The 16,702-nt window shown below is 34.6% G+C and overlaps 1 protein-coding gene across 2 annotated transcripts in view; it reads right to left on the bottom strand.

The window, feature by feature from the left end:
• Positions 1–8,876, bottom strand: part of LOC104612803 (mediator of RNA polymerase II transcription subunit 33A) — a 29,162-nt gene extending 20,286 nt beyond the window's left edge. The window contains exons 1-5 of one of the 2 annotated variants that reach the window (XM_010280388.3): positions 7,991–8,873; positions 7,174–7,284; positions 4,101–4,448; positions 1,948–2,264; positions 1,736–1,827 (exon numbers count right to left, since the gene is read on the bottom strand). In XM_010280388.3, coding sequence (XP_010278690.1) covers positions 1,736–1,827; positions 1,948–2,264; positions 4,101–4,448; positions 7,174–7,284; positions 7,991–8,265 — 1,143 coding nt within the window. In that variant the 5' untranslated portion in view covers positions 8,266–8,873. Of the gene's footprint in view, positions 1–1,735; positions 1,828–1,947; positions 2,265–4,100; positions 4,449–7,173; positions 7,285–7,990 lie in introns of both variants that reach the window. The other variant, XM_010280396.3, reaches the window with a different exon arrangement.
• Positions 8,877–16,702: the final 7,826 nt, after the last annotated feature.

The following is a 16,702-nucleotide window of genomic DNA, read 5'->3' as shown; positions in this document are numbered from 1 at the left end:
CTGGTGGGAAGGGCTGATGTTGCATCATAACCTTTCTCCTAGTCTCTTCACTATGCACCAATGAGTAGGCTTGAGATAAGGTCACACTGTCCCTTGTTAGTATCTGTTGTGTCACAATATCATAATCAGAATTCAGACCAGCTAGGAATTCAAAAACCCTATTAGTCTCCACTTGCTTTCTATGAGTCTGTGCATCCTTCTGACTTTCCCACTCAAGCGTTTCTAGATGGTCAATTTCATGCCACAAAGATTTCAAAGTATAGAAGTAAACGGAGACTGGTTTCTCTCCTTGCTTGAGGTTATTAACCTCACACTTCAATTCATAGGCCCTAGCAACATTAAGGGGTTGGGAGTAGGTCTCTTTCATGACATCCCAGATTTCCTTGGCTGTTTTTGCCCACAAATAGTTTCGGCTGATATGTGGCTACATAGAGTTGCACAGCCATGTCATAACCAAGTAATTCTCCTGAACCCATTTGGTATACATTTGGTCCTCCTTAGATGGTTCTTTCACATCTCCCAATAGGTAGCTAAGTTTTCCTCTACCCCCAATAGCCATCATGGCCGATTGGGCCCATTCTAAGTAGTTGGATCCATCAAACCTCACAGTTGTAATCTGAAATGCATTCTCAGACATATTGCCAGAATTGCTAGTCCCAAAAGCACCTTCCCCCTGATTCTTGAACTCCATTCTTGGTTAAGAATTAGCAATCAAAAACTTTTGAAGCTACTGTAATAGGAAACAGCACCTAAGCAACTGATAACAGCCGGCCTAGGTCTTCCACAAACAAGGGGAAAACAGAATTCTGTATGAACCCAGTTCAGATCTGATCTGAAACCAATCGACATTTCTGAATTTTTAGGGTGAACCCAGTTCAGATCTGATCTGAAACCAATCGACAGTTCTGAATTTTAGGGTTTTCTCTCAAAACCCTAAAGAGAAAAAAGTTTCAGCTGCACCCCTCAGAATAGACCAAGATGGTTCTTTCAAGGTTGTTCTCAAGCAAAAACTTGCTTTGTGAAAGAAGATCTTTGGCCGCCGCCTTCTGTCTGATGTGAAACCCTAATCTTGGGGATCCAAAGCCTTTTCTAATTCTTCCTGACTACTGGAACTCTCCTAGCCTTCTACAATCTTCTTAGTAGTAGCCGCACACTACCAGTAGCCTCCAAGAATCAGCCAATCCTCCTTCTTAGTCTCCCAGCCCTAGGCAACTCTCATGTGGTTGGCTGGATCAGACTCACCTGAGAAACCCTAATCCTTGCTCTGATACCAAGTAGTCGATCAAGACTACAATCAGTCTTGAATCCGAAAGTAAAAAGAAAGGATTTCAGAAGGAGAAAAGAAGAAGAAATAAGGGAGAAAAGCAGAAGCACACGAAGGGTTTTAGAAAAGGAGAGAGAGAGGGTCGAATTGTTATGATCTTCCGACCCACTCTTAATATTCATATGTTTACTAATTGTAAAAAGGCTGAATTGCCCTTATTGCTTACATGGCAAATAAACTAATAATAAAGCTGAAATAACAAGATGTAACAACAAACTGAAATAACTACCAACTAACAAAGAATACATGCTGTGCTGCCATACGAACACAGTGGGGACCACAGCCGTGGGGTCCACATCAGTGTTCTCTACAGAAAAATTGCGAGTTCTTATGGTAAAAGAGGGGAAGGGGGAAGAAGAGAAAGGGAAAGAAAAGAAAAAGGTTCAATCCTGTTCATATAATTACTCATACCCTTTGGACATGGCGAAGAGCTGCTATCCAAAGACCTAGAAATGCGTTGTGCCAGGTTGCACAGTTAACTGCTCGAAGAGACTTTACCAAACCTGTATACATTAAAAAGTGTTATACTATAGACATAGCCACATGAAGCGGCCAGTGAGAGAAAAGTAACAATATCAAAGGATATTTATTTCAAGCACTGGAGTAAAAGAGACGGCCCATACCAGAAAGAGTTTCAATTGCACTTGTTGCTGCAACTTGGGAACCATCCATAGAATCTTCTAGAAACAGATCAAGAGGGAGCCAAACTGAAGATTGACTAGCCCAATAACACTGCCCTGCAGAAAAGGTCATAGATCCAGAAGCCATGACTGCATGGAACTCCTGTTGTGTACTCATTCTGCATCCCCGAGAAAAAATTTTACATGTATCTGATGACAACTGCAGCAGAGCATCTGAAGATATTTTTGAACTTCTCAGTGCTGATGAATTTGCTCCAAGCAATTGTAAACGCTGAGTGAAACTTCCCCAATGCAAGGGCCTAGGATAGTAGCAAGGTTAGTAAAAGCAGACACCTTTCATTCAACAAAACCATCCGAGTCATAATGTAGTTGATCCTATAATGCAGAGTAAGAATAGCAAAAGGAAAGAAAATGATGGGGAAAGGATCTAATATGCAATTTGGAGATTTTGCACAAAAACCAAGGTTTTTAAGTGTGGTGCCTACAAGGTCCCTATGGATCCACAAGCCCAGGCAATCACTAGAAGGCACTTAAAGAACATCAATGGTAGGAGTAGTAGCTTAGTAGTTATTTGGTTACAGAGTTTTGGTGTCTGGAAAGGTGCTTTTCTAAATTTATGCAGTTTTCAGATTTGGAAAGATTTTTGAATTGTATCTTTTAATAAGTTTATCAGTTAGAATGTGTATTAGGGTATCTAGAAGCGAGGGCATTGCTTAGTGCAATGGTAAAATCCCAGGCTAACAAGCATGAAAATGTTGGTTCAAGTGCTTTTCTTTATTTATTTTTTTCTTTTTTTATTAGTAATGCTGGTTCAAGTCTAAGAGAGGCCACTTTGTGCAAAAGATAGGTCTGTATCCATTCCACCTCTCCCAAGACCCTGGATATCTGGAACCAACATTGGATAATTGTTATTAGGATATAAAGGCCATTACCCAATGTTGATCCCAGCTATCTGGGGCCTTGGGATGGGTAAACTGGTTACAGTACTAACCTTTGGAATTTTTTTCACACAAAGTGGCAGCCCTCAGACTCAAAGCTGCACTCTCACACTTACCATCCCAAGATTTTACCACACCAAGTAATGGTAATTGGTCTTGTAAAGGCTATTCTAACCCTATTGTCTATGTGTATTTCTCTTTCTATTTATTCTTCCCTTAATTATATGCCTTTACTGCAACCTCTCTTCTCATGTTCTATAAGTCATCTCTCTTCATTTTTTTTTTTTTTGAAGAAGAAGAATAAGGAAAATTTTTCATTAAAAAGAAAAAGGAATACAATAGAAAGGTGATAAGGTATCACCCAAGAGAGATGCACAACTAAAAGACCCTTACAGAGACAGCAACAATCCCAAACCAACCCAAAGCCACACAAACAGATAGAGACCAAACTCTACCGGAGAACAGCTAAAAACCCCAGGAAGAAAATGGAGACCCCTTGAACTGGGACCACCACCAGAGAGACACCTGAACCGACTAAGCCTCTACTAGCGAAAAGAGCACAACCTCAATCTTCATCCACTAGAACATCTTCTTGCCCTGAATCATCCTCATCCCAAACCTTGCCTCCTTCCAATCGAGCTTTTTTATTCAACTTCTCATCCCTTCTTTTCCACTTCTCAAAGGCCCTTCTAGCAAATTCCTCACCACCCCAAAAAGATAAACCCAGGCTTTTAATGATCGTTACCTCTCTTTCCACTAAATTCTGGATAGGCACGCTATCTGAATCATCCTCCTTTTTGTCTCCTGTTTGAATTGGCGAGTTCTCACCCGAATTAACACTATCAACACTTACCTTGTTTACTTCTTGCTCCTTCCCTAATTGGGAATCCAAGTATTGAACCTGCATCGTAGACCCCCCCTTTGATCACTTCCACCTATCTCATTGCTTTTTGCGCCCTTTCTCCTTTTTGTCATCTCTCTTCTTTACCCACCACATAAACCCTGGTATGGCTCTTCTCCTAGTCCTACACCAGTAATTAATCAAAGTTCTGCCCAGATGCTAGTTATTAGTTAAAGAAAAGTAAATCACAGAAGATCTGATGGTCCATACCTACACAAAATCAACAAAACTAACAACTGTGGCACATGAAGTACAAAATAAAATGCAGATACATGTTTAAGGGTGCGAGGTTTTACATGTTTCTTCGTGCCAAGTAAAGAATCTTGGAAGTTGCTTTATTTTGCAAAAATTGCCCAATTAGCTCAATAGCCATCACAGTATTTGCTTTGTGCAGTCTATCTTTATGTTCAGTTCTCCTTTCACCAAAACTATCATGAACATCTACTTCCATGTCTTGTGGCCTAATTGCCCATTTGGACTCCTTTTCTGGGGTCAGTTCCAGCAATCCTTCATCATCTAATGTTGCATCAAGTAACTGCCATACAATTGCGAAGAAAAATTCAACAACTAGAACCCCCGATTCACATGCTTGAAGACCAAATATGTGGGAAAGATGAAGAACATCATCTATAGACTTCATGATCCTGCATAACAAGGACAACTCACATGTGATTATAGTTTTAGTTACTGATCAAAGTAGCATTAATTGGAAGAAAAAACAATACATGACAACAACGACAACAACAACATTGAAAAAATGGTATTCAATTAATGAAGAATGCAAGGTAGGAGTAAGATGTAGGTGTAGGTAGAGCTTTTATTGTTTCTGATCTCTCAGTTTAGGACTTTTAGGCACCTAAGAATAACATTCAGAATGTAGCAGAAATGAAGTTGTATGCAGAAAAAATATTTCAAGTGGCACTTTTGGATTTACTTATCTTAGATTTATTTAATTACATGTCCAATCTGTTGAGGTCAACCGTGATGACCATTTACAGCTTTAAGTGTCATGTCTTAACTATTGCCTTCAAGTTTTATATCCACATCATGTTTCACTAGTTTCTTGGTTAATCAGCTAGCATAGTTCCAATTTGTGAATGGAAATCAACTGCATTACAAGGCAGCATTCAATCATTTAGTGTGTTGAGAGAAAATGATAAACAAACTTTGGTATCATGTGGGACATAGAGTTATAAGACAAACTTTACCTACAAACAGCAACTGGTAACAAACAGAAGTGGTAGAAATAAGCCACAACTAGAACTTTTCTTTTTTTTACCTAATAGGATAATTCAGTTTTCAAGCCGATGTTGAGTCAAAAAGGAGAGAAAAAAAAAACCTTGAAAGCCATAGATGCAGAGTTGCATGTGGGAACGAACATAGACTTATAAGACAAACTTTACCTACAAACAGCAACTGGTAACAAACAGAAGTGGTAGAAATAAGCCACAACTAGAACTTGTCTTTTCTTTACCTAATAGGATCATTCAGTTTTCAAGCCACTGTTGAGTTAAAAAGGAAAAAATAAAAGCTTGAAAGCCATAAATGCAGAGTTGCATGTGGGAACAAACATAGACTTATAAGACAAACTTTACCTACAAACAGCAACTGGTAACAAACAGAAGTGTAGAAATAAGCCACAACTAGAACTTTTCTTTACCTAATAGGATCGTTTTCATTTTTCAAGTTGCTGTTAAGACAAAAAATAGCTTGGAAGCCATAAATGCAGAGTTGCACGTGGGAATGAACATAGACTTACAAGACAAACTTTACCTACAAACAGCAACTGGTGACAAACAGAAGTGGTAGAAATAAGCTACAACTAGAACTTTCCTTTTCGTTTATCAAAAAAAACTAGAACTTTCCGTTTCTTTACCTAATAGGATCATTTCAGTTTTCAAGCCGCTGTTAAGCCAAAAAAAAAAAGCTTGGAAGCAATAAATGCAGAGTTGCACATCCATTTTCTGCAACTGGTAACAAACAGAAGTGGTAGAAATAAGCTACAACTAGAACTTTCCTTTTCTTTACCTAATAGGATCATTTCAGTTTTCAAGCCGCTGTTAAGCCAAAAAAAAAAGCTTGGAAGCCATAAATGCAGAGTTGCACATCCATTTTCTGCAAACCCTACAAATTTTCAGCTTGCTGCACTGGCAATAGTATCCCTAATTTTTTTTTTTTTTGAAGAAAAAGTATTGTACTAAAAAGAACTCATGTACAATGAGGACCTGTACAACGGGAATATACAAAAAGCTCAATCAAAAAAGGTCCAACTCGCAAAAAAGAGATCAGTTGGAATATACAAAAAGCTCCTCAATGCTTGAGACTTTATGGTCAAAAATTCAAAGATTTCTTTCCTACCAGATTAGCCAAAAGATAGCAGCTGGGGAATCAGGATCTGCTCCTCACAGAGCGCACCTCACAGCCCCATCCCACCGTGTATTGAGAACATCTCTCCATGAATAACAACACAAAGTACAGGAGATGTTCCTAATACACGGTGGGATGGGGCTATGAGGTCAGTATGAGGTGGACTCTATGAGGAGCAGATGCGGACTCACAGCTGGGAGGGTGTTCCACAAAAGTTTACCCCTCCCTGTTCAGACCTCCAGCTGCCCAGTCTTGCAAAAGTTAACAGATTCCAGGAAGCAAAAGGAATACCCAAGCAGGATAGTGCCATTGTCCACAGTTGCTGAGAAGAGCTGCAGAGGAGGAAGAGGTGGTTTATGGATTCTAGAGCAGCACTGCAAAGGGAGCAAAAAAGAGCTCAGCAGGGGCATTTGTCTTCTCAATAACCTGTCTAAAGTTCGGCATCTTCCATGAGCTGCTGTCCAAACCAGAAAAGCCACCTTTGAGGGGATATGGGGAACCCAAATTTTATCCCTAACGTGAAGAGTCCAATAAAGCCCGATTATGGCCATATCCTGTCCCAGTATGTCCAGTATCTACAAATTTCCATGGAAGTTTCTAGAACCACAAATAATTCAATCAATAACAACTAGGGGTAGGCCTTTGAACAATGCACCCCCTGCTGAGATAGAAGGGCATCATTATCTATTAATGAATGAAAAGGTTGTTTTGGGTTTTTTCCCTGGGACTGGGACTGGAAATATGGAACATCATACAGTCACAAGAGAACATGCCGAGTACAGCTTTGTAGATCATAAAGTGACAAACTATAGGATATTAACAATGTGCAGCAAGCAGACAGTCAACTGTTCAAGTGTGTATGTGTGTGTGTGTGTGTGTGCATGTATGTGTGCGTGTATTGGTAGATGTTCACGTAAATAATATTTTTTATTGTTGTTCAAGTAAATAATACTAAATAAGATAATTATCAAAAAAATGATACTAAATAAGGTCAAACCTCACTTTTGCCAATTTGCTCTGTTAATTTGAGATTTAAAAGAGAAAGCATGTCTTTTAAGGAGTTCCATGTAGAGCCTATATGCTGATGGCCTGGACCTACGACTTGGAACCACCCTGTACAGAAAGAGTACTTCAAAAATCAAAAGACAGTAGAAAGTAATAAAAAAACGAAAATATCCTTGAGGAAGATCATGCTATGTATTTGATGGGTCAAACAACAAAACTTTGCAGTATTGAGAGAACAGATTAGAGAAGTTTGAGAAGGTTGGCATATCAAGTAAAAGACTCTCTGCAACTTTCAATTCAGTAAAAGAAAATTGAAATAGATAAGAGGATCTTTTAAATATCGATCAAGAAAGTCCAAAGGCTTAACAAGAGAGATATCTCATCGCTAGTCAACTATAGATTACACATACAGAGTTCAAAGAAGAAAAATAAGATCAAAAACAGAAGAAAAAGAACATACACTGACACACTATTACGGCTCAGAAGCAGAACAATATTGAACAGTAGAAGTAGAAAGAAACCAGAACAAACTATATCCAAACTTGCATTGAAGCCTCCATTGCCACTAAAATGAGTGGGAAAAGAGTATTACACAGAATCATCATTTATCTACGTCTAGTAGTACACATTAGATGAGAAGAAAGCAGGAGGAAAATCATGCACTAGCTAGTTCTAAATTCAAACCAATAGAAATCCGGCAAGCAAGCACCTTTTCTTCATGCTAGAAAGAAGTAAATCAAGAACAGAAGCATCATTCAGAACCATAGCGAAAGAATGAAATAAGAGATATAAAACTAGAAAATTAAGCCAAAACCTGCAAGATAGAAGTGCAAGAACAAGTATTGGAGGTGCAATCTTCACGATCAATGTCTTCTCGAGAAATTTCCATGTGATAGGAACGTTGTTACCCCAGCAAATATGAGAAACTAGTAGATGAGCCACCTCCGTCGAAGGCAGAGAAACCCCCGCCGAATTCAAACTCGAAGAAAGCTGGATTGCCCATAGCAGAGGATCGGTACCCTTATCCTGCGCACCCTTCGTGAGCTCTATTACACTGTCCCATAGAGTCGTATGTACAGAAGTCGTCATTTTAACAGAAGATCCAGAGCATGTTAAACAGCGAGGAATACTTATTCTCTTCTTTGTTTTGAAAACTAAGTGGAAGTCAGCTTTGAGAGACGGTCTTTTCCTTCCCCATGAACGACTAGGGTTCTAAATGTTGTAGCGCTAAGATTTCCTAGAGATTAAACTGCTTGATGTCGGGAACCATTAGCAGAAACTCAGAGATGGTTACAGGCTCTCGACCTTGACAATTTCCCGGAATTCTACTTGGAGTTGATCATCATTAATTGAAAAATAGCAGGTAAATCTATCACTTCGAGCTAAACGACTGAGATAGAGCATATTGAGAGTGTGGAGATTCAACGTTCAGCCTTTTATTTTTGACGGGAAACATTCAGACTTTTTGATCATAGACAGAATCCTCCATTAACGAATGGCATCAACCCCTTTTCAGAATTCAGAGTGGAAAATCCCCAATTGTAGATTCTCTTACATAAAAACGATTTTGTGTAGAGAGAGAGAGAGAGAGAGATTTGTTCAAAGTGATGAGATTTTACTCTCAAAGGTTGGGGTAGCAACTTTTTTACTTCAATTCAATGTTCATGGCTCAAGGAAGCTTCTTGTGAAAAAAAGGTTTTGTGGGCTTAAAATTAAATAAAAGAAAAAGAATTAATACCCAGAAAAAGGGAACTGCACTTGAATCAAAAGTAATTTTTAAATGATAAAATGATTTTGACCCATTTGACATCATATCGTCAAATTTTAAATTTTTAATAAATAAAAATATTTCTCATAGATGCTAACCAACCCATTAATTCGTATCCTCAATAGGAAACGCTTCACAAATTAAACCCAATTTGATTTGTTTTTGCGTTAATCAGCTTATTCAAAGTCAAACATTTAAGCAATAAAGTAAGAAACAAGAAACAAGTTGATCTGGTTGCCCATTGATTTATCAAAATATAAACATTCAACTGATCTGTGTACCAAGTTTCAAACTTAGAAGGCCAATCCAAAAAGAATCTTCTCCGGAATGAAGAAATTGGAACACAAATTTGACATTTAAATATGGACGCATATCGCATTGTATTACATCAGATGATCTCAACAATTAAAATAATAAAAGTTTTAGGATGTGCATGGGCTGAAGGTAAGAGTCCGAAGCAGTGTAAAATGCTAATTCACTTGTATCCCCAAGTCTATTTTTCGATTATCATGTGGGATAAAAAATATAAAAAAAAACAATTATAAGTATCAATTAATATATATATATATATATATATATTTATTTATATAGTGGGACTATGTGATGTATGAAATTTGTTACACGAAAGTTAAACAATTGAAATATATAAGAGTATATAATTATTTTATATTTTAACTTTTTAATAACCAATCTAATCAAATATAACTTGAATTGGTCAGTTTTATAGTATTTTCGGTCACCTTTAGTCTAGGCATTTCCCAATTCAAACAAGTTTGTCAATTTCAATTTGACCATAATATTTTATATTTTAAATATATATATATATATATATTTTAATACAGAAAAGTGAGAAATTTCTCATATTTCTTAGCCTAAAATATTTTATAGCATAAATTATTTTTTAATAATATCATTGTAATTTATTAAATTTAAATTTAGCTTTTAAGTTTAAATCTTGTGAACAAACAAACCAAACCGAAAATAACCCAAACTGATACAATCCAAGTTGTTAGATTTTCACTAATTGGGTGATAAACTCCTTACCTAACCAGATCAATTTGGTTGGCGGAATAGCCTGCAACCGAACTGAACCAATCATTGAACACTCTTAATTTCAACTAAATTAATAATCTAATCTCAAATAAATAAAATTAGTTTAGTCTCCAATAATTATTGAAAATTTATAGCAAAACTACATAATTATTGAAAATAAATTTATAATGAAAATACAATAGATATCTAATAAAAATATAATAATTACAAAAATATAATATTATTTAATAAATAGTGTAATCTCAAATAATAGTTTAAACTCTAATAAATATTAATTAATAAATTATAAAAATACATAATTACTAAAAATAAATTTATAACAAAAATACAATAAATTAAATTTCAAAAGTTAAATAATAGTTGTTTAATCTCCAATAATTATTGACAATTTACTGTTAAATAATAAAACAAAAATAAATGTATAAATAATTATTGAAAAAATATTTATCAAAAATACAATAAATAGTTACTGAAAATAAAAATATTAATTTTAGTATATATATAAATATAGAATGAATATACACTATTATTGCAAAATTATTACTAATAAATATTTTTTTAAAGTTATTTTCTATAATTATTAATTGATATAAGTGAAATTAGTTATTAACAATGCTATTTAGTTATTTAAATAAGATTGTTATTTAACTTTTTAGAATATTAACTATTTATTGAATTTAATAATCCATAAAATTATAATTAGTACTATTATTACATAATTCATCATTAATTTTGTAAAATATTAGATTATTATTAATATGAATATTATGAAATCTATTATAATTATATTTCTATTTTTAAGAATTTTTTTAAAATTTATTACATAATTTCGTTATTTTAACTATTTAGAATTAAGTCATGTTAAATATTTTGTTATTTAAATATTTAAATAATATGTAAAATATTTAAAATTTTTGTTATTTGAATTTTATTTATTTTAGTGTTATTAAGTAATATTAAGTATTTAGCTATTTTTAATGTTTTTTTATTTAAGATATTTAGTTATTGAAATATTTAAATAATGCTTTATTTTTAATGTTACATTTTTATTATTTGAATAGCATTTAAAATTGAATAATTCGTAAAATTATAATTTATATTGCTACTACATAATTTCATGATGAATTTTGTAAAACATAGAATTATTAATAATATGAATATTATTAAATCTATTATAATTATTTTTTGTGTTTTGCATAAATATTTTAAAGTTGGTATATAACTTCGTTATAATATTTAAATAATTCTGAATGTTTTTAATTGTAACTTTCTTTAGATAGATGTAGATAAAAAGTGGGGGAGAGCCGGAGAAGATAAATAAAAGTTATAGATAGTTTAGGAGGGAACCTCTCTACTAAACTAGAGATAATTTAAGAAATAAATAGGAGTTAGGGATAATTTAGGAGATAAATATGAATTAGAGAACATTTAGGAGAAAGTGGGGGAAATTGGTGCCATTACATTAGAAAAGTGAATCACTCTTTCTTTATGGGTTGTTAGAAATAGTTAAGCATATGTTATTTCCTTATTGGTTTAATGGGTAACTATGTGGAATTAAAAAAATAAAAAATAAAAAATAGACAAGAAAATTAGGAAGGGGTTTGGAGGAAGGAGAGGCATGGTGACGTGGACTGTCATGCATATAACAATTTGAACCTTGCTTGTGGGAGAGAATTGCTTGTATTCTATAAACAATATAAAAAAAAAAGAAAGAAATAAAGACATAAGAAACCATCCATTGATCATGATTTAGAAGAACTCAGGATTAGCTAAACTCTTTAGCTATTCAACCAGTTGTGGAACCAATGATAAGACTCTCACATCTAGGGGTGTTAATAGTATTCGAATTCAAGATTCGACATAATCGAATCGGATAATTCGTATATTTAATCGGTCGAAGTATTGAATAGCTAATCAGATTCGAATTCAGATATGACTTGATTCAATTCAATAAATATACGAATTTGATCGATTACTTAATTCTTATATAAAATATTTAAATGTTTTATATAATTAAATTATATAAATAAAATATATTTTATATATTTATTAATTACTTAATTGAATTCGAATTCGAATTTTGTATGATTCAATTCGAATTCGATCAGTTTACACCCTTATCCACATCAGTGATAAAATATATAAGACCCACACTAATAGGTTAAACAAATGTAGATCGCATATATTTTAAGACAGATATGAGTCCTATCATTGGTTCCACAGCCTGCTGAACAGCTAAGGTGTTCAGCTAATCTATCTCGATTTAGAAAGCTTAGAATATACTGAAGGAATATATTAATGAAGAAGCATCAAGGTAATGTAAGGTTGATACGTATCTTGGCACACGGCCTAAGTGGAATGGGTATATTGGTCGATACCCCTCTTATTATTTTATTTGAATTATCTTTTGCCTTTCACATGCCATTGATTCTCATCAGATTCTCCATTCAAATTCAAATTTGCTCCCATATTTAAACTTTTTCTTTTCTCTCTCATTCATCTCATTAAATTCAGTACAAAAATTATGAGTGAGAAGATAATGAACTTTGACCCTTTAGATAGGGGTGCAAGTTGGGCGGGGCATCCCAAGCTTGAATTTGCCCAACCCGGAATTTTATATAGGCTGGGCTTGGATTTTTGGTCCTTGGGCTGGGTTCAGGCTCAAGAAGTTGGGTTTTTTTTTTATTTTTTGGGCTGGACTCAAGCCTAGCCCTTAGGTAGCCTGAACCCAGCCCGAGCCCGAGCCCGACCCAATTATATATATATATATGTGTGTGTGTGTAAATGTTGCATACATATTTACATGCATACATAAATATATATGTATATATATATATTTGCATAAATACATTTATATATGTATAATTTTAGAATGAATTCATTGACCAACCCGAGTGCATCAAATTACAAGGCGGGATGGGCTCGGATTGAGAAAATTGGGCTAAACCTCGAGCTCAGGCCTTAAGCCCAAATTTTAGGGCCGGGCCTGGGTTGACCATAAACCCAGCCCAACCCACCCGACTTGCACCCCTACCTTCAGGTTAAAACTTAAAAGTGAATAAGCCCCCACTACACCATCCTTCACTTGAGTCTGGATCTTCTCCTCACAGCATGTTTCAGTTGTACATCGGGAACATTTCCCTTACTTGTTTGTTATTATTCATGGGAGATATTCTCAATATACGGTGAAATGTGACTGTAAGGGTGTGAGGAACGCTCTGTGAATAGCAGATCCTAATTCCTTTCACTTAGGTACTGTTTAGTACGATCGCCATTTTTTTTTAGAAAAACACTACTAATTGAAAGCTGTCCAATAGAAAAACTTTTTTTATTTGATTGATATTTTATTACTATTTTTTTGAAAAATATTGTCAACATTTTGTCTCAATTTCTGTGACAGCTGTTTTTTTCTAGAAAATGTCATTTTTTGTATTTCTTGTGGGGAGGAATTTTTTTTTTTCTTATGTGGCCCCTATGTGTCCTGAAAACCAAGAAAAAAATCGCATCAATACCAAACATGGCGTTAATTATCATAGTTTTCTTATAATTAAGATACAAATTCATATTTTAATTCTTTTATCATTTTTCAATAAATCCCAAATATGTTATAATAGTTCATACTTCACATAAACTGTCAAAATGTGTTTCTCATGTGTGTAGACTTTATTTGTAGTTATCTAAGACTCAAATTTAATATTATTAATTTTTCTTGGATTTATTTGAGTTTCTCTAATAGAGTCATACTTATCCTAATTTTTTCATGGTTTCCATGTATATCCATTCATTTCTCATAATTGTCTTTCCAATACTTTTAACATTGACCATAAGAGATAGTTAAGTTCAAATAATTAGTACTAGATCAAAAGACATAGGTATAATGATTAGTTGAATGCAATGGTTATTTAGCGGGCTGTGAAAGCAATAATAATGCCTCACACCAGTCATAAATACTATGGCTTCATTTGGATCCGGTGTATAATGTTATCAATGTAAAAGTGCACTAAGCCGTATAATAGGTGATCGTTACATTTTGAAAACCATGATAAAAAAGTATCGATGTAGTATTTACATCGATAATTGATGTAAAACTTTATGCTTGATGAGGTTTTACATCAATTCACGATGTAAAACTCCACTCCATCCAAACGCCAACAAATCCAAACCGGAGTGGAGTTCTACATCGATCTTCATTTACACTCCTTCCAAACGCCAACAAAACCAAACCAGTATAAACTTTTACGTCATTCTTGATTTACATTGATTCCAAACACAGCCTAAGCGAGAGACTGAGTGGTTGTAGGCCAAATGCATTTAATGACCGGCATAGGGCATTAATCATTGATTCTACAGCCCGATATACAACCATTGCATTTAGCTAATCCGGTCTCGGTATATCAACCATAAACACAACCAGGGGCAGAGCCATGGGGGACCCAGGGGAGCCATGCACCCCCCCCCCCTATGGTTCAGAAAATCTTATATAGTTTTTTATGTAAAATTTTCCCTCCCCCACTGTCCAACTCAATGATTGGCCCCCCAATGAGTCCATCTATATTTCATTTAGGCTTTGGCCCCCTTATAAAAATTTCAATCAAATCCCTTGGAAACATTGGAGTCATCATAGCTGATTCTCAAGAGCTACTTAGAAAACTATAAACATGCATATAAAAAAAAGGCCATCCAAGCAGCAAACTTCATCAAGGAAACAAAAACAAGTGCCGTGTCAATAAAAACAAGGGGTTTTTATTGTTTAGTCCACCCCTAAAAATCTTAGCTCCACGGTACAGTTGGGGTAAGTACCAGCTCGGAATTGATGTCAATTCACGGACGGGTATGAGTGTTATAGGTGGAGGTACTTATAATTTTGAATTGTTGTAGGTCTGCAATTAAATTTAGAATTCTGAGGTGGAGTGCAGTCAATTTATCCCTAAAAACAATACATTTTCGCTGACATGACAGTAGTTTGTCTTTAAAAACAAAATCATTCACGCTGGCCAACACCCCTTTAGGGAGCGTTCTAGGTTCTACAACATGATTGTTTTTTGTTTTCATTTATTTATTTTTTTTTTAAATTGTCACATCAATAACAAATAAAAACATGTTTTTGAACTATGTTTTTGTTTTGAAGTTAATTTTATTTAAAAAAATAAAACAAGTTCTTAGAAACATCAAAATAGCAGTTTTTAAAACAAAAACAAATTTTACAGTATAGAAATTATATGATTTATGGGACATCATATTAAATAATCAGATAAAAAATGTTTCCGAAACCAGAAATCAAGAACATGTTTTTAGTTTCAATTTTGAAAACAAAAAACACATACACAACGAAGAACATGTTTCTTCTAATTTATTTTTGAAACAGACAACAAAAAACAAGCAATTCACATTGTAGAATGCTCCTTAATGAGTCAGGATCTACAAGTAATGAAACAACATTAGGTACACCACCTGTTGTTAAAACATGAAAAAAAAAATGCATTTTTGCATATTGTTTTCTTAAAAGTTCACATGTGTTGAAGATAGGTTCCACAAAATGGTGAAGTGCCTAACGTTGTTTCCTTACTAGCAGATCTGGACTACTGAATGCATGGATAGTTCTGATGCTCATATATTTTGTTGGTTCAAGCAGGAGTTCGGCTTCAGTCAGGGCAAAGCCCGTTCGAGCAGCCTTTACTGTCTTGCATTGAGAATATCCTCGTACTTATGTGCTTTATTTCATGGGAAGATATTCCCAATGTACAGTGTGGGCACAGGTTTGCCCTTATGGAAACCGATCTCTTCAAACGGCTCTGTCTATAGTGATGGTGTGTTAATCATTTACAAAATAGCCATTATTTAATGATATTTTAGCTAACAACAAACACTGAATTAGAGGTAGTATAGTAAATCTGTATTTTTCTTTTATCATTTCACAAACCGAACCATAGTGGAGTCTATGGCACTCCACACTAATAAAGACAAGAACGAGATAACTAAGAGAAAAACTAGGGCACAAGAGAGGAGAATTAGGCTTGTTCAATGATCACATGGCCATGGGAAAATTTTCCACTCCTTGAATTAAGGATGCAAGTATCCTTGATAGTACTCCCACTGATGAGCATAAAACCAGTAATGTAATAAGGCTTGAAATTGGGTAAATCAATACCCTTCAAATTGCATATTAGTTTTTATCATTGGAGTGCTCTAAGAAGGCAGCCTTAAAGGGAGAAAACTTTGGCTGTCCACGTTTGACAGCCTGTTTTGTTCATAGGCTCTCTTCAAATGGCATGTCAGTTCATATGATCATGCCTTCAACATCGTTACTGTTGCACAGAATTCATATGGATTAATGTATCAGATAGAACACAAGCTGTCAAACATAGACAATCAAATTTTTTATCCTGTGGAGGTATCAAAGTCGAGGGAAGCTTTAGATATTGTAAATAAAGTCAAGGAAAGAGGCCATCATATTACATATATTTCATTTTTAAGGGAACAGGCCACTTATAGGCAGTGACTTGGTTAAGAGGATCCACATCTCTGTCTCTCTCTCTATGTATCTATCTATTCATCTATTTCCTGCAAATTCTTTAAATTAGTAAAATCATCATCTAAGCCTTGTCCCAAGCTATATGGGGTAAGCTACATGAATCCTGTTTGCCATTCAATTCTGTTCAGTGATAAATTAGAAGTAAATCAAAACTCTTTATTCATTAAAAAATT

Source organism: Nelumbo nucifera, chromosome 4 (genome assembly GCF_055504915.1).
Source record: "Nelumbo nucifera cultivar China Antique chromosome 4, China Antique-T2T, whole genome shotgun sequence".
In the NCBI taxonomy this organism is placed as follows: domain Eukaryota; kingdom Viridiplantae; phylum Streptophyta; class Magnoliopsida; order Proteales; family Nelumbonaceae; genus Nelumbo; species Nelumbo nucifera.
This window is presented reverse-complemented; position numbering and strand designations above follow the sequence as displayed.